Source organism: Hyperolius riggenbachi, chromosome 6, assembly GCF_040937935.1.
Source record: "Hyperolius riggenbachi isolate aHypRig1 chromosome 6, aHypRig1.pri, whole genome shotgun sequence".
Classification (NCBI taxonomy): domain Eukaryota; kingdom Metazoa; phylum Chordata; class Amphibia; order Anura; family Hyperoliidae; genus Hyperolius; species Hyperolius riggenbachi.
This window is the reverse complement of record NC_090651.1, coordinates 55,435,088-55,457,564: the sequence shown is the minus strand read 5'-3', so window position 1 is coordinate 55,457,564 and position 22,477 is coordinate 55,435,088. Positions and strand designations below refer to the sequence as shown.

General features: G+C 43.5%; 1 protein-coding gene across 4 annotated transcripts in view; it reads right to left on the bottom strand.

Moving 5' to 3' along the window:
- JAK1 (Janus kinase 1) overlaps window positions 1–22,477 on the bottom strand; it is a 199,629-nt gene that overhangs the window by 74,700 nt on the left and 102,452 nt on the right. For all 4 annotated transcript variants that reach the window (XM_068239306.1, XM_068239307.1, XM_068239305.1 and 1 more), the window contains 8 exons: window positions 18,912–19,062; window positions 15,472–15,635; window positions 10,252–10,579; window positions 8,529–8,708; window positions 7,075–7,232; window positions 2,960–3,083; window positions 2,175–2,364; window positions 933–1,039 (listed from right to left, as the gene is read on the bottom strand). In XM_068239306.1, the coding sequence (XP_068095407.1) occupies window positions 933–1,039; window positions 2,175–2,364; window positions 2,960–3,083; window positions 7,075–7,232; window positions 8,529–8,708; window positions 10,252–10,579; window positions 15,472–15,635; window positions 18,912–19,062 (1,402 nt within the window). The remainder of the gene's footprint in view (window positions 1–932; window positions 1,040–2,174; window positions 2,365–2,959; window positions 3,084–7,074; window positions 7,233–8,528; window positions 8,709–10,251; window positions 10,580–15,471; window positions 15,636–18,911; window positions 19,063–22,477) is intronic.

Below are 22,477 nucleotides of genomic sequence, written 5' to 3'. Positions count from 1 at the left end.
TGCGTGTAACCTTAAGGCAGACCCAAACCAAACATTTTTTTTATTCAAAATATTTAGTTGCACCACTCTGCCACATACAAAGATAAATAAACACTCCTTCAAGCCTATGAGCATTTCAGTGCTTTTCACCCTTCTCTTTTCATAACTAGGGTTATAGAGGAGGCAGCCATTAGCAATTCCTCCTTTGCCGGACATCACCTACTCCACCAGTCTGTCGGATTCTGTCCCGGCAATATGAACGGAAGGGAGGGGTTCCTCCAATAAATGTAAAATATTTTATATTTGTCATCATGCAGCTGAAAAAAGGCTGCCATTTAATATTATAATTTAGAAAATAGATTTTATTTCTGAAATCTTGTATTTTTAATTTGGGTCCACTTTAACTGCAGGTGGCCCTGCTTCTATGAACTATCACTACTGCGATACTTCACTCGCGGCCACTACCGTATTAATTTACAATACAGTAGCAGCCCCAAGTGAAGTATCGCGGTAGTGATACTTCACGGAAGCAGGGTCTCTCACAGTTAATGTTACATGCTTTGCTGTTAAGGAAGCAATGCGTGTAACTAAGGAAGGCACACTCCTTATATGGCAGCGCGTGCTGCTATGTACGGTGTGCATAGGGCGCACTACGGCTCATTAAGCTGTGCTGCTTTAGCAGCGCTACTTGATGAATCAAGCCCATTTTCCTTTACCATTTTTTCCCTCATGCAGCAAATCGCAAATGCATTGCAATTAAGCTGTACACTTGACAGGTCACGGTAGAATCGTGGTAGTGGAAAATACAAAGAAACTCGATCCCATCAAAGGGCGTTTGCGTGTCTAAGTGGAAAAAGGCCCTGATGGATGGACAGTGGCAGGGAACTACTGCATATCCTTAACCTGTGTACGATGTACCATTAAATAGAGCAAAACAAAAAGAAAATACTCACTTGTACAATCTCATCTTTCAGTATTCTATGGAAACTCAGCTGGCTGATGTGGTAGACTGGCTGCCAGTCCATTGCTTTCTTTGTTGCAATCAGAAGATTGGAAATTTCTGCAGAAAGAAAATTAAATAATGTTGAAATTCAGAAGCACCGTAGCACAAGACGCCGGTATAACTGCAGTCAGAAGTGGAGGGCTGCATTCCCCAGGTTCTCCACATGAGGCACCCATACCCCAGGGTACCAGGAAAATTACTGTAACCGTGGGGATCCTGAATTTACTGCATAAAACAATTTGTCATTACAGTGCCTCTAAAGAAACCTGTAACTAAAATGTAGAAACTTACTTACTCCAGAGGCTTCCCGTCTCCCTCCGTAACTGCGCAGGGACCCCTGAGGTGTGTGGCCGAGCTCGCACTTGTATGAGAGGCGGGCTCTCTCCTGTGCAGTAGCATGAAACCACCGCTGAGGCTAGGCAGAAAGGGTAGAGTCTGCTCAGCTCCGTGTTGGTGCGCAGGGGTGAGCTGTCTGCATCTAGGCAGAGCCTCAGTCGGGCTTGTGGGGGTTCCAGCATTGGAACAGAAGGCAACGGGGGAAACCTCTGGATGATCCAGAGACCTCCATTCTCCTGAGGTTAATACCCAAATTGGGTACGTTTTATCCTTCAGGTTCTCTTTAAAGGATACCCAAGGTGACATATGACATGATGAGATAGACATGGGTATGTACAGTGCCTAGCACACACATAACTACGCTGTTACTTTTTTTCCTTTCTCTGCCTGAAAGAGTTATGTATCGGGTATGTAAGTAGCTGACTCGGATAGGAAGTGACTAAAGTGTGACCCTCACTGATAAGAAGTTCCAACTATAAAACACTCTCCTAGCCGAAAATGGCTTCTGAGAGCAAGAGATAAAAAGGGTCAATAGTTCATAGATTTTAGCTCTGGCATACTTCAATGAATGTGTCATTGAGCAAAAACAATAAAACAGTTAAAACTTAAACAGTAGATTTAAAACTTAAAAGTAGATAAAATAAAACTGTGCACTATCTTAAAAAGTTTATTTTCGCCTCGGGTGTCCTTTAAGTAAGAATAGTAAATAAATATTCTTGATGTATGTGCATGTAGCTACAACAGCAATCTCCTGACAATTTTTTAATGATTTAGGACTCGGAGCTGCAGAGACACTCGAGTTAGGTAATGATAGCCAGTGACTTGCTGGTGGTGGCTGATGGTGCTGGTTCCTTACCTCGGGGTTTGGGAAGGCAGCATCTCTTAAGAGTGAAGCTGACATCATCTGTCCTCAGCACCTGGCCTTTCAGGTGTTCCATCAGCTGTCTCAGGGTCTCGAAGGTGCGGTCAGAGCCCAGCAAGCAGTACGATTTCTCCTTCACCTCAATCTGGAAGTTCTTGTACTGCTTCAGAGCTTTAGAATCATACTGGGGAAAAGGTGCAACACACACAATTAGATGATTCAGAAGTGGGAAAAAGAGCTGACACTTAAAGAGAACCCGAGGTGGGAATCACGAAGTGACGCGGCGGGTGGCGCCGATGCGGAGGAGGCGGGGGAGCGGCGCTGACTGACAGCGCAAGGTAAACATTGAGCTGGCGACACAGCCAGCAATGCGGGGGGTATAGCGGCGAGCAGGGGGGACATGGAGACACACGATGGGGCAACAGAGGCTGGTCTTAGTGCGCACAACCAGCCTCTGTGCCCCAATAGTAAAAGTAATTCCCACCTCGGGTTCTCTTTAATTATGTGCATCTTGTCTCAATAAATAGTAGCCTCTCACAAGCGGAGTCTTACCGACAGTACGTGATTCTAGAGTTAACAGAGTGAGTTTGGGGAGTCATTTTGAAATTTAGTTTTGATTTTTTGTTTCAAGTTTTGATTATACTCAATGTATACAAGACCCTTGCTTGACACATTTTGGTAAGTTACAGGGAAAAAGGGTTCTGAAAATTAACAGAAACACTTTTTGCACAGGAATCCAGCAGAAACTGGACTGTAGCAGTCATCTAATGAAGGATTACCTTGGACATCTTGGAGCAAACCACAGTCATGAGAATGTGGTTGAAGTCCGTACAGCTCCACCGAAGGACGTACATTCCCTCTTCATTGCCCTCCTGCCGTAGCTTGTTGACAGCATACTCAGTGCTGAAAAAGAGACAGTGTGTAACATTACAACAAGAGCCTGCCTTGTATGGTGCGCAATCTAGCCTTCACACAGGAAAGATGGAAAGTATGATAAGCAGCAGTACTACAAGCGATCAAAATAGTGAGGATGGGCGTGACGAAAGGTTAAAATCTCAAACCGGTCTATTTGTAAAGATGGTTACAGCTGCCAATTGCACTATTTTTCAAAGTAACTCAGTTACAAAAGAGACAATCAGATTAAAGTAAACCAGAGATGGGTTTACTGGGCGCAGAATACTCAGACTGGACCCGAATGAGCCGGTTACCAGGGCTGATCATGTGTTTATGCTGTTGGAGGAAGCGTGGGAGAGTATCAAATCTTTTTAGGGCATCTCTGGTACACTTTAAAGGGAACCCGATGTGAGACGGATATGGAGGCTGTCATGTTTATTTCCTTTTAAAGTGAACCTGAGGTGAGAGTTATATGGAAGCTGCCATATTTATTTCCTTATAGGCAATACTAGTTGCCTGGCTATCCTGCTGATCCTCTGCCTTTAATACTTTTAGCCATAGCCCCTGAACAAGCATGCAGCAGATCAGGTGTTTCTGACAATATTGTCAGAACTGACAAGATTAGCTGCATGCTTGTTTCTGGTGTGATTCAGGCACTACTGCAGCCAAATAGATCAGCAGGGCTACCAGACAACTGGTATTGTTTAAAAGAAAATAAATATGGTTGCTTCCACATAACTCTGACCTCAGGTTTACTTTAAAGAGAACCCGAGGTGGGTTTGAAGAATATTATCTGCATACAGAGGCTGGATCTGCCTATACAGCCCAGGCTCTGTTGCTATCCCAAACCCCCCTAAGGTCCCCCTGCACTCTGCAATCCCTCATAAATCGCAGCCACGCTGCTGACAAACAGCTTGTCAGAGCTGGCTGTGTTTATCTCTATAGAGTCAGTCTGCTGCTCTCCCCGCCTCCTGCAGAACTCCAGTCCCCGCCTGCATCCCTTCCCTACCTGCTGATTGGAGGGAAGGGACGGGGGCAGGGACCGGAGCTATGCAGGAGGCTGGGGAGCAGCTGAGACTGACACTACAGATGTAAACACAGCCTCACAGCATGGCTGTGATTTATGAGGGATTGCAGAGTGCAGGGGGACCTTAGTGGGGTTTGGGATAGCAACAGAGGCTGGGCTGTATAGGCAGATCCAGCCTCTGTATGCAGATAACACTCTTTAAAACACACCTCGGGTTCTCTTTAAGTAATTCACATTGCCTGGCTGTCCTACTGATCCTCTTCTAATATTTTTAGTCATAGACTCTAAACAAGCATACACAATAGATGTCTATGACAAATCTGACAAGATTAGCTGCATGCTTGTTTCAGGTGAGGGATTTAGACCCCACTGACAACATAAGCTGTCATTTTGATCTTCATGTGTTCGGCATTGTTGTCAAGAAATATTTCTGGCATGTTACATTCCTCAATCGCTTCAAAAACCTCAATGCGCGTTCAAGAAAATAGCTTCCTTCCTCTGCAGGAGGAGAGGCTTCCTGTTTTTTATCTTGCAGACACCAGTCCGGTGTTTCTTGGCTACTTACTGTGATTTTCAGACCTTTCTTGCTTTGTGTGATGGGACGGCAATTATGCAACATAGTTTAATACTGTGGACAAATGCACGACCTTCATATTAGTGGCAGGATTAGTGCATCAGTGGGTGACTGTGTGCATGTCTGGTTGTATGGTCAGCTGACACCTTAACACAGCCGTTAAATTTTAACCATGTAAGGACCAGCGGTCTCTGGGCACTTATACAATATAATACAATAACATTTCTATAGCACTTTTCTCCCATAGGACTCAAAGCGCTTAGGCTCTCTCAGATTCAGTAATTAGTAGGATGAAGTATTCACACAACAAAAGTTATATTTCTGCAAATGCCAAACTGAACAGGTGGGTTTTCAGTCTAGATTTAAACACGTCCAGGGATGGAGCTGTCCTGATCTGTTGAGGTAAGGAGTTCCAAAACATAGGGGCAGCATGACAGAAGGCTCTGGGACCAACAGTTTCCAAGTGGACTCTGGGTATGACTAGATTATTAGAACCTGTGGATCTGAGAATGCGGGGATTGCTACGCAGCTGCAACATTTCTTTCATGTATACAGGGCCCAGATTATTCAGTGATTTAAATGTCAGTAGGCCGAACTTGAATAGAACCCTCCATTCTATAGGTAGCCAGTGAAGGGAGTGCAGGACTGGCGTTATGTGGCAGTGACTGGGTTGGTTAGCAGTCTGGCAGCAGTGTGCTGTATCAGCTGTAGGCGGTACAAGTCCTTTTTTGGAAGGCCAGTGTAGAGAGCATTGCAGTAGTCCAGTCGGGAGGTAATGAAGGCATGAACTAAAGTTGGTAGATCTTCTGGGGGTATGAGGTGCTTGATTTTTGCGATGTTCCTAAGGTGAAAATAGGATGATTTCACCACAGCAGAGATGTGAGTTCTGAAGTTTAAATCCCCATCAATTAGAACTCCCAGGCTACGCACATGATTAGAGCTGTGTAGATCCGTGCCTCCTATTCCCAGTGGTGAAGACTGCAAGTTAAGTTGTTTTGTTGTCATTCGCTGCCCTCCGATCAGAAGGACTTCAGTTTTGTCTGCATTTAGTTTCAGCCAGTTGTCATTCATCCATTGCTGTAGTTCACGTAAGCAGGCGTTTATAGTTGGAGTTGGGTTTGTCACACCAGGCTTGAAGGAAAGATATAGTTGGGTGTCGTCTGCATAGCAGTGGTATGTCAGGCCATGTTTTTGGATTAGTTTTCCAAGCGATAACCTGTAAATCATGAAAAGCAGGGGAGTGAGGATTGAGCCCTGGGGCACCCCATACTTAAGTGGTATAGGGGAGGACAGAAAGGGCCCCATAGATACTTTTTAGGTTCTGCCACTCAAGAAGGATTTGAACCACTGAAGAACTATGCCATCAATGCCGCAGTATTCCTGTAGCCTGTTTATCAAGATGTCATGGTCAACTGTGTCAAAGGCTGCAGAAAGGTCTAGCAGTATGAGGATCGAGCACTCTCCTCTGTCTCTTGCCATGAGCAGGTGGTTGCATATTTGGATGAGGGCAGTTTCAGTGCTGTGGTGTTTACTGAAGCCAGACTGGAATGGGTCATAGCTGTTTTGTAGGATTTTGGATTCTAGCTGGAGATATACAGCTTTTTCTATTAGCTTGCCCAGAAAGGGAAGGTTAGAGACAGGTCTGTAGCTGGTCATTGCATCAGGGTCCAGGGAGGGTTTTCTGAGGAGAGGCCTGATGATTGCTTCCTTCAGTAAAGCAGGAAATATCCCTGATTGTAAGGAACAGTTAACAATTTTGAGGAATACCTGTACAAACAGGTCGGGGCAGTTCAACATGAACTGTGTTGGGCCGGGATCCAGGTCACAGGTAGTTAGGCGGACGTGAAGGAGGATGCTTGATGTGACTTAAAGACCAGAGACCGCTGGTACAATCCTGACGAATCGCCGCACATACCCGCCGCAATCGCCGAGACCCCCAGGACATAGACTCTGCCGTCTCTATGACGGCAGAGTCATGTGAGCCGGTCAGGAGCTGCTTTCATTGGCTCCTGACCCTGTTTTTCAATGTAAGCCAATGGGAACGGCTTACATTGAAAGACAGGGCCAGGAGCCAATGAAATCGGCTCCTGACCCGCTCACATGACTTTGCCGTCATAAAGACAGGCAGAGCCTGTGAGATGCGGCGAGAATCGTCGGGTTTGAGCGGCGCGATCGGCGGGGAGCGGCGGACGCGAGCTGCAGAAAATGATTGAGATCTACTGCCAGTCAGGAGCCCACAAAAACAGGGCGTAGATCTCAATCACTGCGGTCCTTATCTAGTTAAGGGGGGGGGGGATAAGGGGATTACATGTGGTTGTTAAATTTATGTTTTTGGAATAAAGAGAACTGTGAAGTAGACAACTTTGGCTTTTTTGGTTGCAAACAGCAAAGATACTTACCATATGGGCCCATGGCAGCCATTCATTATATTTTGCTCTATGAGAGGTGGGGCCACATCGGTGCAGAGATAGTGGTGGGCGTCTGCCGTGAGGCGAAAGTAGCCGTCCACCAGAGAGACAAACGAGAGTGCCTCCTCTGCACTAGAGAGTTTCAGCTCCTACATAAAGGAAAAGCAACGTTTTTAAAAAACAGTGCAGGGAAAACAGACAAATAATAATGGTAATAATAGCTGCAATGTGTATTCAATTGTTAAGGCTGGATCACTGCTCTAAGCACTTCATGTAAAAAAAACAACAACAAAAAAACACATATAAAGGTGCCCATTAACGGTAAAAAATTTTCACCAAATTGCAATCTTTACAATCGAATTGTATAGAAAATTTGCTATTTATAAAGGCAATCGATAAGTACCGATTCTTTGGTCGATTGCTAAATAGAATAACATCAATCCGAAAGTTGGATTTTACGATCGAATTTGAAGAAAGAATCGTTCAGTAAATGTGAACAATCGATAATTGCCTTTCTGATTAGTTACAATCATTCAGACTGCATCGAAAGATCACAAGTAGTGAAAAATTGTACCGTTAACGGGCACCTTAACATTTCACACAACAATATGCAGTGGGCATGTACAATCTGTACCAAGCTTCAGTGTTTCACTATCTGAGTACATTAGGCCACCTTGTTATTTAGAGTGGTAGAGGAGCCTGGTACACACCTTCAATTTTGATTGGCCAATCACTGAACACATTTACCACCTCCATCTAGTATGAGAGTTCACCTACACAATCAGTTCATAGTATTTAATTTCTGTTGACTCTCACACTACAAGGAGGTGGTATAATTACATACCTTGGTATGCACAAATGCACAAGTGGGCAGCAGCTTAGTGTGGGTGGTGCCTTAGTGTGGACAGCGCAGTTGGGGGCGGCGGCTTAGTGTGGGGGTTGTGGTTTGCGCACGCAGCTGCGTCTGTGCATACTTAGGTATGCACAGATACACCTGTAGGCAGCAGCTTACTGTGGGCGGCAGCTTAGTGCTTCGTGCAATTTTTTTGAAAATCAGAGGTTTCCTAGTGAAGCCACAGGCTATGGGAGCGTCAGTGGTATACCTCTCTTACCCGTGGCCTTCCCATGATTCCATTGCCATTGATCCCAAAAAGAAAAGCACCTGTCTGATTCATAACACAAATGATCGTGGCACAACAGGTGGCGGTGTCCTCGTTTTAAGAGTCTCATAAGATTTGTTGGTCTGACATCTAGTCTCTTTTGACTAATTGCATAGTGAATGCCCATTGTTATACTTCAAATCTAACACTGGACACAACTTAGTACAGCTAAAGTAAATATTTCCCAGGACAAAACAATCTAGAAAAAAGTGCAGCACTGATCTCCATCACTAAGCTGCTCAGCCACGCCTGCTCTGTCATGTGATGGGAGGAATGACAATTTACCATGCGCTTGTTGTCCTGGTTGTTAATGCAGACAGAGTTGTCTTTCACTGCGATGTGGGTGATCTCCGGGAAGTAGCAGAAGCACATCCACAGCTCCTTGGCGTTGGCTTTTGCATCTATCTTTTTATTCTTGCTGTCCTTCTTCCTTTTAGATTTTTTTTCCTTTTCTGCTGACACAGGCTAAAGCAAAGAGTGATTCATTAATATCATTAACAATGAATATGTACATCAGGTTCGGTGGTTTAAAAGGGACACTTAAGCCAGAAAAAAAAAAATGTTTTACTCACCTGGGGCTTCTACCAGCCCCCTGCAGCAGTCCTGTGCCCTCGCAGCCACTCACTAATGCTCTGGTCCCGCGCCGCCAGCTAGTTTCATTTTTGCCGACAGGCCCGTCAGGACTAGCCACGCATAGCTTTCTCTGCACTCGCTACTGTAATTAGCGCTATTGCTGGCTGCAACGCGTACAAAAATACGCGTTGCCGCATATCTACGCGTAGGTAATGCGGCAACGCGTATTTTTGTACGCGTTGCAGCCCGCAATCGCGCTAATTACAGTCGGGAATGCAGAGAAAGCTACGCATGGCCAGTCCTGTGGAGTAGAAGACAAAGATCGAGGCACCGCCTCTTTAAAATCCCTTTATTCCGGTGGGGGAAATAGCAGGTACATAGCAGTGGGGGTAACAGATGCCTGACAGCTGTTTCGCTGGCTTAAACCAGCTTCTTCAGAGGCAGATTGTACAATTCACTATAACTTGCATCTGTACAACCTGTCCCACTGATATTGCCAAAGCGGATTGGGTCCAAACCCCGACAGGTAACATCCATCAAAGGTGTGTACGCACCTTAAGTCTTTAGGATTTCAAGAAAGTCCTATTTAAAATTAGGACTGCAGATAGAACAGTTTATCGTCAGCTTGTTTTCACCTTGGCTCCTTACACTTCCGCCTATACTACAGCGGAGGGAGGCAGCAGCCAGGGTGAGTTGGCGTTAAAACCCAGCGACCCCCCCCCCCCCCTTCCACCAGCGATTTTACTTTTTGCAAAATCGTTTTCACTCATCCCTACTCATAGCCTAGAGAATTCTGGGAGACCAGGTAGATTTGCTACAAACTTCTACTGGCTCTGGATAATAGACTAAACAAACATTCTGAAGAGAAGCACCTCACAGCAGTACAAATGTCACCACCTGTGGTAAATGTCAGAATGTAAATAAGGGTGAGGAAATCTTTTACAATGGGCAGCCCTTGAGGCAGCTTTCTGGATGATAATGCTACAAGCACAGCCTAAAGCTGAGTACACACGTACGATAACGATCGTTCGAAAACGAACGATAACGACAATCGGAGCGATAATCGTGCGCTCCAAATTTTCCAACAATCGTTTTTTTGGACGATAACGACCATTATCGTTCAATCCGACCGATCCAACCCGGCGGATTTTTTCGAAAGATAATCGTTCAATCGTTGCAGTGTGTACAAAGATCGTCCGATAACGCATGTTCTTATTGCCTGCCATAACGTCACTTCCGTTTGCGCACGCATTTTTTAATCGTTCGTCGTTCAGTACTTTATACTTCTATCGTTCACGTGTGTACACAATCGTTCATTACGAACGATCTTTTCGGTCTAATTTGAATATCGTGTAAACGTCACGAATCGTTCGTAACGAACGATCTTTATCGGACGTGTATACGAACCTTAAGCCATTTCTTCAGCTATACTTACAGCTGGTTTTTGCCTCCACATGATGCCATCATTCCCGGTCACCATAACTTCATACACACCACTGGCGTGAAACCCATTCTGCTCATTTTCCGATGAGATCTTGAAAGACTCGGTCTCGAATGTCTCAGCCCCGTAGTTCTTAGTCAGCGTCTCTAGGGTGGACATGTATTTCACCTTCAGGTCGTGTGGGGACACGCTGCTGTCACAGATGGTCTTATTGTTGAATTCTTTCAGAAAGTTCTTGAAGACGTTGTTGATGCGAATCCGAGTTAGGATATTTCTCTGTTTAATTGTTCGATTTAATGTTTCTGGGATATATTTCTTGTAGCTGAGTGATGGAAACACAATTCTTAATTTATATATTAATTTTATAAGCACCCCAGGAGCTCCCCAGACTCAGAGAGGGGTACAGTGTTCACCCCTTCCTGAGATCACACTTCCAACGCCAGTAATGGCACCATCTATTTTTTTCATATATAAAAACTCAACTAAATTAACTGGGGAAGGCATCAACAAATGTAAATCAATGATGTGCTAACCAATTTCCACATTAACAATTAGTTTACTGAAAACATAATTACTCATCTTATCGGAGTGATTAAACAACGATACTGCAGACTCTTATAGGTGTGTACAGCATCTCTTATTTCTAAAATTCTCAAAGATGTCCTTTCATTCATCATCATACAGATAAAGTATTTATCTTGATATAGGAGTGAATGTAAATGCTAACATGAGTATGCTGTATGTGCATCTGCCATATTGTGAACAAATGATTATATACCTTGTTGTAGCTGGGGCTGTGGAGCTGGAGTAATTTTTTGGTACCTGGAGTCGGAGGTTTCATAAACCAAGGAGCCAGAGTTGGATGTTTTTTGTACAGACTCCACAGCACTGGTTGTAGCCTAGAGATTTCTATAGGCTACACACTTTCCCATCCAAAAATATTATACCATGCCTGTACAGTGGTGTAGCTAGTGTTTCTAGACCCCGGGGACAAAGTCAGGTTTCACGTCCCCTCCTTAAAAGGTGGCATAAATACCTGCTGCCCAGTCTGCGCCATCCTATACTCCACTGCCTCCCATTTGACAATACTATATTAAGTCATTTGGATAAACAGGAAGGGGGAGATCTTGTTCCCTGCTCCCCACCTCCTTCCAGACCTCCTTTACTCATCAAGGAGAACGCTGAAAGAAGGTGTAGGGTGGGCAGCGAAGATCTGGCTCTTTCCTGCTTCTTCACAGATGCTGCAGGTCTCGGGAAACATCAGGGGACAGGTGCAGCCACTCCCTGCCTCAGCAATACCACTGTCTGTACACCTCCTATACTTATACAGAGAGTTGTGTCTCATGATTAATTTACCTGTACAAGTTTTTTCCCCTGGAATGAAGTTTTGAGCCTGGATTGCTGCAGTGTTTCTCCTTCGTATACTAAGCAATAACTTACAGGTCTATCTGGACAAGCATATAAGCTTACTAATTACACAAAATTAATTTGTTTCACTGACTTTCCCTCATTGGTCAGTATACAGCCTTTTAACAAGATGGGATAACATAGAAAATACAAGTCCTCTAATTTATTCCTCATACTGGTGCTGTAGACCGAGAAAGGGGGATGGACTCCCACAAAATGTTTTATTGCTTGAATATACCGTAGTTATTTATTAAGACTTGGTTTCTATTATATGCATATCTGGTAAGAACGTCTGGATTTAAGCCACTTCTATAACTCTGTTTCCAGTGGGCCCCTTCTACATCTTAGTATATAGATCTAGTATATCCAGGTCAAGTTGTATCAGACCTTTGGCAACATCTCTTGACTGTGCTGTTAAGGAGTGCAACGAAGAGGGACCCTGGGCCTGAGAATAGGCAGGGAAAATTCTCTACAAGCATTCTTTGTGGTTTCTCGTTTGGCAACAAGAGGGTTGATATTCTACTAGCCCAAATTACATGGTGTTTGGTGTAGGGTTAACAGTTGGGATATTTTTTGGAGTTGCAAGGGCGAGGATAAGTGTTAGGGGGAGGTAGAAGCCTTAGTGGGATATCGGCAGTATTGTTGAGGGAAACAAGCTTTACCGGAAGCCCAAATTTACCCTGTGGCTCTTTCAAAGGTAGTCACCCATTAATGAACGAGATAAGGACTGTAGGTTTGTTCTTAACCTGAATCGATTCTTAAATCGGAACACTGTGCAATCTCTGTCCCCTGAACCTCCTTGATGCCTCCCTGTGCCTCCAGTGCCCCCATGTCACCTCTGTTCCCCACTATATTTTCTCGATTTCTTCGCTTTGAGCTTTCTGGAGACTGAAAGGCTATCTATAATAAAGTCCTTTGAAGCAGGTCTCAGCCACATGCATTTCTAGACATTGCCTAGAAAGTCCAGTCCTCGGAAGTCTGTGAAAGTCCAGTCCTCGGAAGTCTGTGAAAGTCCAGTCCTCGGAAGTCTGTGAAAGTCCAGTCCTCGGAAGTCTGTGAAAGTCCAGTCCTCGGAAGTCTGTGAAAGTCCAGTCCTCGGAAGTCTGTGAAAGTCCAGTCCTCGGAAGTCTGTGAAAGTCCAGTCCTCGGAAGTCTGTGAAAGTCCAGTCCTCGGAAGTCTGTGAAAGTCCAGTCCTCGGAAGTCTGTGAAAGTCCAGTCCTCGGAAGTCTGTGAAAGTCCAGTCCTCGGAAGTCTGTGAAAGTCCAGTCCTCGGAAGTCTGTGAAAGTCCAGTCCTCGGAAGTCTGTGAAAGTCCAGTCCTCGGAAGTCTGTGAAAGTCCAGTCCTCGGAAGTCTGTGAAAGTCCAGTCCTCGGAAGTCTGTGAAAGTCCAGTCCTCGGAAGTCTGTGAAAGTCCAGTCCTCGGAAGTCTGTGAAAGTCCAGTCCTCGGAAGTCTGTGAAAGTCCAGTCCTCGGAAGTCTGTGAAAGTCCAGTCCTCGGAAGTCTGTGAAAGTCCAGTCCTCGGAAGTCTGTGAAAGTCCAGTCCTCGGAAGTCTGTGAAAGTCCAGTCCTCGGCAGTCTATACACAGGATACATGTTCAGGTACACCTCACTGAAGTGTGCATCTCTGTACAGTACAACAATGCGTAGAAGAATGTGCTCATAATGCAGAAAGTGCACAAATAAACTCCCATTGAAAAAAATAATAAATCATCCACAATTCCCTCAAGAGCAAATGGAATTCCTTTTCTTTATCTGTAGGATTAAGAAGGATAACCAGGAACGAACAAAGAAACAGCCCTGATATATTGCAGCCCTCACTTGAAGTAAGATCTCTGCTCCCACACAGACGCCACTACAGTTGTTTAATCACAACGACAAAATGAGTAATTACTGTATATGTTTCAATAAAAGAAAACCAGGTTTTAATGAGGAAATTGGTTGTTTTCACTTTTCTGTAGTCAGCAGGAAGATCAGAGATTCATGTCAGAGAAGCAAAAGTAAGTTTACTTTTAAAACACTCTTTGCACAAAACTGTATAGTAAGACCTCAATCATTAAAATAGTATGCATTATTAATTTTGCTCCCCAGTACATTAAGACCTTATAATGGATTCCAGAGTGACCCTGTGCTGAAGAATGGAACAACAATGCAATTAAATAATAAGATAATCAACCATCCCAAACAGGTAAGACTTTAATGAGAAACTTATTGAGATTACCAGTATTATAGTGTTACTGCTTTGGGTATTGAACAAAGTCAATTTTGAGTGTTCTCCCCAGAATTTTTTTCCTGCTGAGTGGCATGAAAAAAAGTAGCCGGGTGGGGCCCGAAGGGGCATTGCAGGGCCGGCACAACTGTGCTTACAGCATAGGAGTAGGATGAGGAGGCGAGCCGACGACAACTGGATGCTTACCAAAATAAGCCGGGAGGAGAACCCGTCTCACAAAGCCTGGGGAGAACACTGATCTATATTTATCAGTTCAAAGTTCTCCAGCATACCTTCAAAGTGTTAACATTTTAATAGAGGTCAAATTACCTCTCTAATCGTCAACAGTTTCAAAGTTTAGCTGGGAACCTTAACAAATGAATATTCTTTGATGAGAGTCTCACATTCTAATTGGCCACCCTAAAGATTTTAGAAGGGTAGACTCATGCCCCACATTGCAGGCGGCTGTCGCACGTTCACATGCTCCCACATAGTTACAGTGCATTCATGTGCACGTGTACACACCTGTTTTATGAATGATTGCTGCTAGTTGCTACTGGAGCACTTACTAGGTTTAAAAAGTAAAAAAAAAAAAAAAAAAAAAAGTTTACCAAGATGGTGTCAGAGTAAAAAATAAAACGTTTTTTTTTTTTTTTTTTATTAAATGAAGTGTTAACCCCTTCCTAGCCTATGAACCTCATGTGTCACCTGCACTTGACCTTAAGATGTGTGCATACTTCTAATGCCTGCCACCTATAGCAAGCACGCGCCATGATCGCATGCCTGCTGCTGTGAGCGGTGGGGGAGCGCATGTACAAAAGCTCATCGATAGTTCACAAGACTAAAAAAAAAAAATCAGTTGTATAGAAAATGTAATGTTGCTCTTTTATTTTATTCTTGTCAGCAGTGGAAAATTATAATCAAGATTTCAGAAAATAAAATGGTGTAGGATAGATTCTAAATTACTTGATTTATAAACCAAAGCGTTTTCAAATATTTTTGTTTATAACTGGGGGGAATGAACACACGTGTGTGGTACTAATGGTAATATAATCTTCTTTAAAGAGAACCCGAGGTGGGGTTCTGACAATGCAATCCACGTACAGAGGCTGGGTCTGCCTGTACTGCCCAGCCTCTGTTGCCATTTCAATCCCCCTAAGTTCCCCCTGCGCTCTGCAATCTGCCATAAATCACAGCCGCGCTGTGCGGGCTGTTTACCTTTGTACTGTCAGTCTCGCCGCTCTCCCCGCCTCCTGCATAGCTTCGGTCCTGCCCGAGTCCCTTTCCTACAATCAGCGGGGAGAGAAGAGACGCGAGCGGGGACCGGAGCTATGCAGGAGGGGGGGGGGGGCCTTAGGGGGGATTGAAATAGTAACAGAGGCTGGGCAGTATAGGCAGACCCAGCCTCTGTATGTGGATTGCATTGTCAAAACCCCACCTCAGGTTCTCTTTAAAGAAGATTATATTACCATTAGTACACATAACCTTTTAAAGTGCATTAGGTGAAGGTAATTGATCCACCTGGGAAGTTCTGTTCTGTGGGTCTAGTTCATGCTTCTCAGCATTTACAATTATTCAGCGCTGTGGAAAATGACTGACCTGATGTCCTTGGGTAGTTCTGGAAGCTGCATGTTCCTCTTGATGGCATAGTGAGAGATTGCCAGCACCGCCATTCCCAGGCATTCATTCTCTATTTCATGGACCTCATGGTCATTCTTAGGATCCCGTACTGGTGCCAAACACTTCACCAACTCATACTGGCCCTGATGGAACACAAACTACTTACTATGGAAAACAGAGTCAGCGCTCATTCATATTTCGTTCCGTTCGCGTGGCCATCCACGTTGGGTAGTTTTTGAAATTTCCCCCGCTCCCCCCCGATTTCTGTGCGTTGGCCAGTTTAGTTAAGCGCTTTTATAAGCGCTATTGCAGAGCAATTGCGGTTTTGCACTTCCTGATGTCAGTACGATGCGATTTTGTGAGCGTTTTGCGTTTTCCTATACCTTCCATTGAGGCGGAATCGTCTCAAAAATGGCCCATGCACCACTTATCTCAGCGGATCGGAAACAAACTGCTCAGATGTGAACTTTCTCATAGGGATTCATTGCACTAGCGCTTTCAGTGCAATTTTGAAAATCACCAGTGCTTAAAAAAATGACAAAAATGCCCCTGGTGTTAAGAGCCCTCAAACAGAAGCATTTAGAGCAAAACTCCAGCAAACTTAGTTTTAGTCAGTATTTCCGCCATATAATGCAAAAAACTACCACAATCCTGAGCGTCGAGAATACGTTGGCAAAAAGACTGCGACTGGGTCAGGATCTTCTGCGCATGTGCAGTCACGCCTCTTGTGAGACAATTGTAGTCTCGCCTCTCAGAGACAATAGAACTGCGCAAGCACAGAGCTCTTCCGGCGGGTTAGGATCTTCCTGAGGGGAGAGCAAAGGCCTTGCTCAGAGCGGAACTACAGCGTGGGACTTCTAGGGGTTGGAAGAAACTCTAGGTAAATGAAACTTTTTTTTTTCCAGATGTATTCTTTAAAGTGTAACTGTCTGGCATAAAATAAAAATAAATTCTTTATTTTTATCTCGTAAACAAGTAATACGGATGCTAACCAGTCAATTCAAAAGTTAAAAATCACTACTACTTTTCTTGTTGATAAATTATCATTCCCCAGTTTACCTGACTCTTATTTGGTACATCTGCCGCACAAAGGAAGTTGCAGGGCATGCTGGGTTGTCTTTTTTTGCTTCTTTACTTTCCCCTCAAACTTAACCCATTCAGGTTCCGTGGTTTTCACGAGAGAAATGTTCACCTCCCATTCATTAGCCTATAACTTTATCACTACTTATCACAATGAACTGATCTATATCTTGTTTTTTCCGCCACCAATTAGGCTTTCTTTGGGGGGTACATTTTGCTAAGAGCCACTTTACTGTAAACGCATTTTAACAGGAAAAATAAGAAAAAAATGGAAAAATTCATTATTTCTCAGTTTTCAGCCATTATAGTTTTAAAATAATACATGCCTCCATAATTAAAACTCACGTATTGTATATGCCCATATGTCCCGGTTATTACACCATTAAAATTATGTCCCTATCACAATGTATGGCGACAATATTTTATTTGGAAATAAAGGTGCATTTTTTCCATTTTGCATCCATCCTTATTAACAAGTTTAAAATAAAAAAAATATAGAAATATTTCATCTTTACATTGATATTTAAAAAGTTTAGACCCTTAGGTAAATATTTACATGTTTTTTTTTTTTTTAATTGTAATGGTTTTTTTTATTTATAGTAAACATTTTATTTGGGTAGTTTTGGGAGGGTGGGGGGTAAACAATAGATTTATAATGTAAATGTGTGTTGATTTTAATTCATTTTTATTTTCAGGTGTAGTATTACTTTTTGGCCACAAGATGGCGGCCATGAGTTTGTTTACATGACGTCACTCTAAGCGTAACACACGCTTAGAGTGGCGCATCAGGAAGTGAATGGCCAGAAAAGGCGCAGCTTCCGAGAGAAGCTGTCGCTTTTTCAGCGGGGGAGAGGAATCAGTGATCGGACTTCATAGTCCGATACATTGATTCCCTGACTACCGAATCCGCGGCCGGGAGTGCGCGTGCACGCGTGCGATCGGCCGCGGGGGCGCGCGGTAGCGCACATGGTTTCTGGACGTAGTTTCTACGTCCAGAAACCAAAACACGTTAACCAATGCATCCCGATTCCCTCCTGCTTTCCCCTCCCACACCTCTGTTCCTCTCTGATTGGCCAATATTTCTCATGCTGAGACAATGCACTTTCTATTGCAGAGCTGGGTGGGAGTGAAGACTGGGAGGTGGGTGGGCAATGCATACACAATCAGGCAGAGGAGAGTAAGGGAAGAAATGACATCAGGACTGGCTTCAAAATGGACACAGTTAAAACGGAGAATCCTAAGAAGGATTTTCTCTTTTTTTCACTATAGAAAAATCGCTAAAATCAAAATGTGGACAGTGCAATACATATGTTATGTAAGTAGAGCAAGTATTTATCTACTTATATATGTGGGGGGTTTTCTGAGATAGTATGGCTGACAGCTCCTCAGTCAACTCTGAAGTGCAGCTGCCATGGAAGAGGATTAGAGAAAATATGATTTTATCAGACTTTCCATCTTGTTTACGTTTTTGTTTGCACTTTGCACGGCTTATCTCCAACTAATTCTTATCAGCATCTCAGCACATATGTAGCTTTTTATCTTTGGACTACTTCCTCCTTTGGGTTTTATTAAAGGGAACTGAGCACATTCTCTTTCAATGGAATCTCTCCTGGCATAGAAGCTGCCATGTTCCCCCCTCCCCTTCTCACATTCCTTATTTACTAAAGTCAGAGATGCTATCTTGACACATTGACACAAACTAGGTCTTTAAAGAAACAGTCCTAATTACTAACCCCCTTTGTGGTCTAATAGCATTGTTTACCTCTTGGTAATTAGCCCAATAAAACAATTAGGAACCTGAAAGCTCTGCTGAAACAGGGTAATTAATCTACTTTTAAAGTAAAATACAAGGTAAAATGAAAGTTTATTTTAATAATGAAACAGATTGTCGGCATGCATTTTTTATGTGCTATAGAAATGTCCTGAATGATAAAAAAGGTGCTCGGTTCACTTTAAAGCTGCTCAGCTTCCCCCTTTTTTTAAAAAAAAAAAAAAAAGTCTTTTAAGATAAGTACACACCTGTGATATATGTCGCTTATCGGAGATCGGGTCCCGATCTCCTTGGGCGACATCGCTCGCCGGCCGAGGAATGGTGGAGGGAGGACACGCAGCAGGCTGGGAAGCAACATCTTCAAATGGCTGCCTATTGGGTGAGTTGATCAGTTGGGCTGATGGCTCGCGGATTGGGTGTCGGGGGCTGCCGTACACATGCATGATAATCGGCTGAGGCGATAGTTATCGGCCGCCTTGTCAGACTTTAGTCAAGCGTGTGTACGAGCCTTAAGGCTACTTCAACCCTTCAGTTTCTATCAATGATTCCCCAGCAACAATGGACTTACCTGTGCGAAAATGTAATCCAGGGAGCTGGCATCCAGAATGGGGGTTCCATCCTGAACTTTGCTGTCATAATGGTCCCTGTGCTTTTTCGGGTAGTATCTATAGACTGCTTGATCGGTTTCATTTGTCCCGTGCCAATTTGAAAAAAAGAATCTGTGGAAAAGAAGAAGAAATGAGTGAATAATAATCATATACCAAGCTCTATCAACTTAATTCTACCACTTTTTTTTTTATAAAAGCCAATATTGGCTGAATTTGAGCACTTGAAACCTAAATCTTTGCTCTCCAGTTCTAGCTCCTTGGAGGAAGGCGTGGAACTAGAGTGGAAAAATTAACGCAGAACTAAGGTACCAGACTGTGCAGCCAGGTCGCAATTTTTAGGAGCTAGCTCCATTAACAATTAGAGACAAACCTCAGAAGGTGGGCAAAAGATAGGTAATTTTTAAAAAGTCCATTGGGGAGGCACCTCTCAGGCTGTGAACTCACCACGTCAGAAGCTCATGAAAAGGAGGCCTATGGCCTTGGTCACATTACAAATCGCCAGGGCTATCGCAAACACTGGCGATTTGGTGAGTGGTTTCTGTCACAGGACCCCTAATGGCCGGAACGCAAATTGCCTTCCAATCGGTTTCAGCACACAGACCATGCAAGCTGTGGTCGCAGGCGGTGCACAGAAACCGCTGGAATTTTGGCAGCAGACCGACTAAAAGGGAGCCTGTGAGTTACGGTAATTACAAATTACACACTATTTCAGGGTATAACTGCCACCACCTCTGTTAGCCAGTCAGTGGGCTCCTCTGTCCCATGGTAAGTCTAGACATACAAATAAAAATGGTTAAACACACTCTATTCTGTCTAGCTAGCGACAATAGTAGCGTCTCTTCAGAAGCCTGGGGTCAGTTTCGGTGTTGCTGAATAATAGGGTAGCTCAACAAACAACTGACGATAGCGTCGGTTTATTGAAATGCAATATAAATAATATATACAGAAAATTATTAAAATAAATAAAACAATTATAGAAACATTAATAGCCAGTATGAAAATAAAAGGGAAGAAAATACTTAGTTCGTGGAAAGATGTCCTTTCTGGGAAAATCATAAGGTTCTTGGTTTCAGTTCAGTTAGGAGCAAAGTTCAGACAAGATGGCCACCACTGTTCCTCAAAGTGGCAGCAGGCTCCCATGAAGGTGGAATGTGGAGGAATGAGGGAGGAGTCCCTCACAGACACTTTTGAACAATGTACATCTTTGGGTGGAGTCTCAGGTCCAGCCCAGGGGCGGTTAAGCTCCTGCTTGGGTTTCCCATGCCCACCAAATATGACATTTGTCATATCTCGGCTTATGCTTTCCGCACCACAAATGACCATCACGGATTCATATTCCTCAGAATATGCCAGTTCATATGATACCAAACTTGGGCAGGTTTCCATGCCCGGTTACAAAACAGTGGAATACCTCGAGTTCTGGTTATGCCAGTGGCCCCAATTTAATATCAAAATACTCACAGATCCGGACCAGCAGAATGAGATAACTTTCACATTTCTCACCTGGATGGTATTCCTTAATGCTCAAAATCATAAACTCCATGCTTTCCTATTCTGTGGCTGAATGGCTCCGGCCAGTCTGTGGGAAGCAGTTCTTTGACTAGGCTCACCATTTGGTGAGCCTATTGACATCTATCTGAGGTAATTAAAAGTAAACACTAGACTCTTGGACACAAGCATTGTTCCTGTTCATTAGCAAATCGAAAGACACCCTACACTTAAGTTACTGCTAGTTCTCTGCTGAGAGGGAGAGAGACTCCAGGTTGCTACAGGTACCCCCTAAACAACCAATCCAGATTCTATCGATCTTAATCGCAATCGATGCAGAGAATCGATTGCGATTGCATTTTCTTCACGGGCGGTTCAAGGACTGTCTGCGGCCACGCAACCGTCCGTCACAGTTTCCAAAGAGCTTTTCCCTGCACTTTTCTAATTGCTTTTACTCAGCGATTATTTGTTTTACTACCTGACGTCAGTGAGGAAGTGAACTCTTTGACCCGGAAATGAATAAATACAATGTATTTATTCATTAAAACGCTTGGGAAATCACAATTTAAAGCGCTTTTTCAATTTCCCTATACTTTCTATTCAACAAAAATGCTCACGCGTTTGCAATTCAATAGAAAGTGGATAGCTTATGTGAGAACACCCATAAGCGACCATTGCACTATCACTCTTAAAGGTGGGTACACACGTCAGATAAAAGTCTTTGGAAAATGAAAGATCACAGACCAATTTTACCCCCTTTCATGTAGTATGAGAGCCATACTCTACACAGTCTATTCTATGGAGCTGAACTCCCCATCAGATAAAAATCTTTGCAAGATGCTGCACACAAAGACCTCTGTACACATGCAACAGATCAGTGTCTGCAAAAGATCTGTTCCTGCAAAAGATCCATTCCTGCACAACGCATTCATAGTCTATGATATCTGCAGACCTCATACACACCTTGTTTAACGGACAATTATCTGTAGATCAGATCCACCAGGTTGGATCTTCAGATCGGCAGATAATTGGCTGATCTGCAGATGAATGTCCATTAAACAAGGTGTGTATGGGATCTGCAGATATCATAGACTATTAATGCATTTTGCAGGAATGGATCTTTTGCAGATACTGATCTGTTGAATGTGTACAGCATCTTTGTGTGCAGCATCTTGCAAAGATTTTTATCTGATAGGGAGTTCAGCTCCATAGAATAGGCTGTGTAGAGTATGGCTCTCATACAACATGAAAGGGGGTAAAATTGGTCTGTGATCTTTCATTTTCCAAAGACTTTTATCTGACGTGTGTACGCACCTTAAGGCGATTTTTAAAATCACCAGTGCTAAAAAAAAATTAATTGCGAAATCGCCCCTAATGTGAACAAGCCCTAAATGCCTGAGGTTTAAAGTGGGCAAAACTTCCAAAAATTCTGAGTAACAATGGTCTGCTCATGTGCACCTGATGTGATACACCTGTGTGCGATTTGAGCCGTTTTAAGTAGAGGTGGTCAATTAGCTGCAAATAATTCTGAGTTGATGCAGGATTATGCACATATTGGGCACAATTGTATTCAGCTTAACAATCAATCCAATTGAATTCCATCTTGGTGGGCTTTGATTGGTCTATTTTCAAGCTGCATAAATTTGCATCCCAAAAAAATAAAAACCTCAGAATTGTTTGCATCTCATTGACCATCCACAGTTAAGTGGGAATAAATGTGGGCAAATCCTAACTTATTCCTCACCAGGAATTGCAATATTTGATGAATTTAATTCAACAGAGACTTTAAAGAGACTCTGTAACAAAATGTTCAGCCTTATTTCTTCTATTCTAGAAGTTCCTATAACTGTTCTAATGTGGTCTGGATTACTGCAGCCTTTTCTAGTGGCGCTGTCTCTGTAATATATCTAATCTTTTCTTTGTCAAGCTTTGTCGACCCAGAGAGGAATGGGCTGCCTCTGTTGTAATGAATACAAGTTATGCACACCCCCTTCAGGCTCTGTGTGCTTTGTTTATTCGTGAGGCTGAGGGGGAAGGG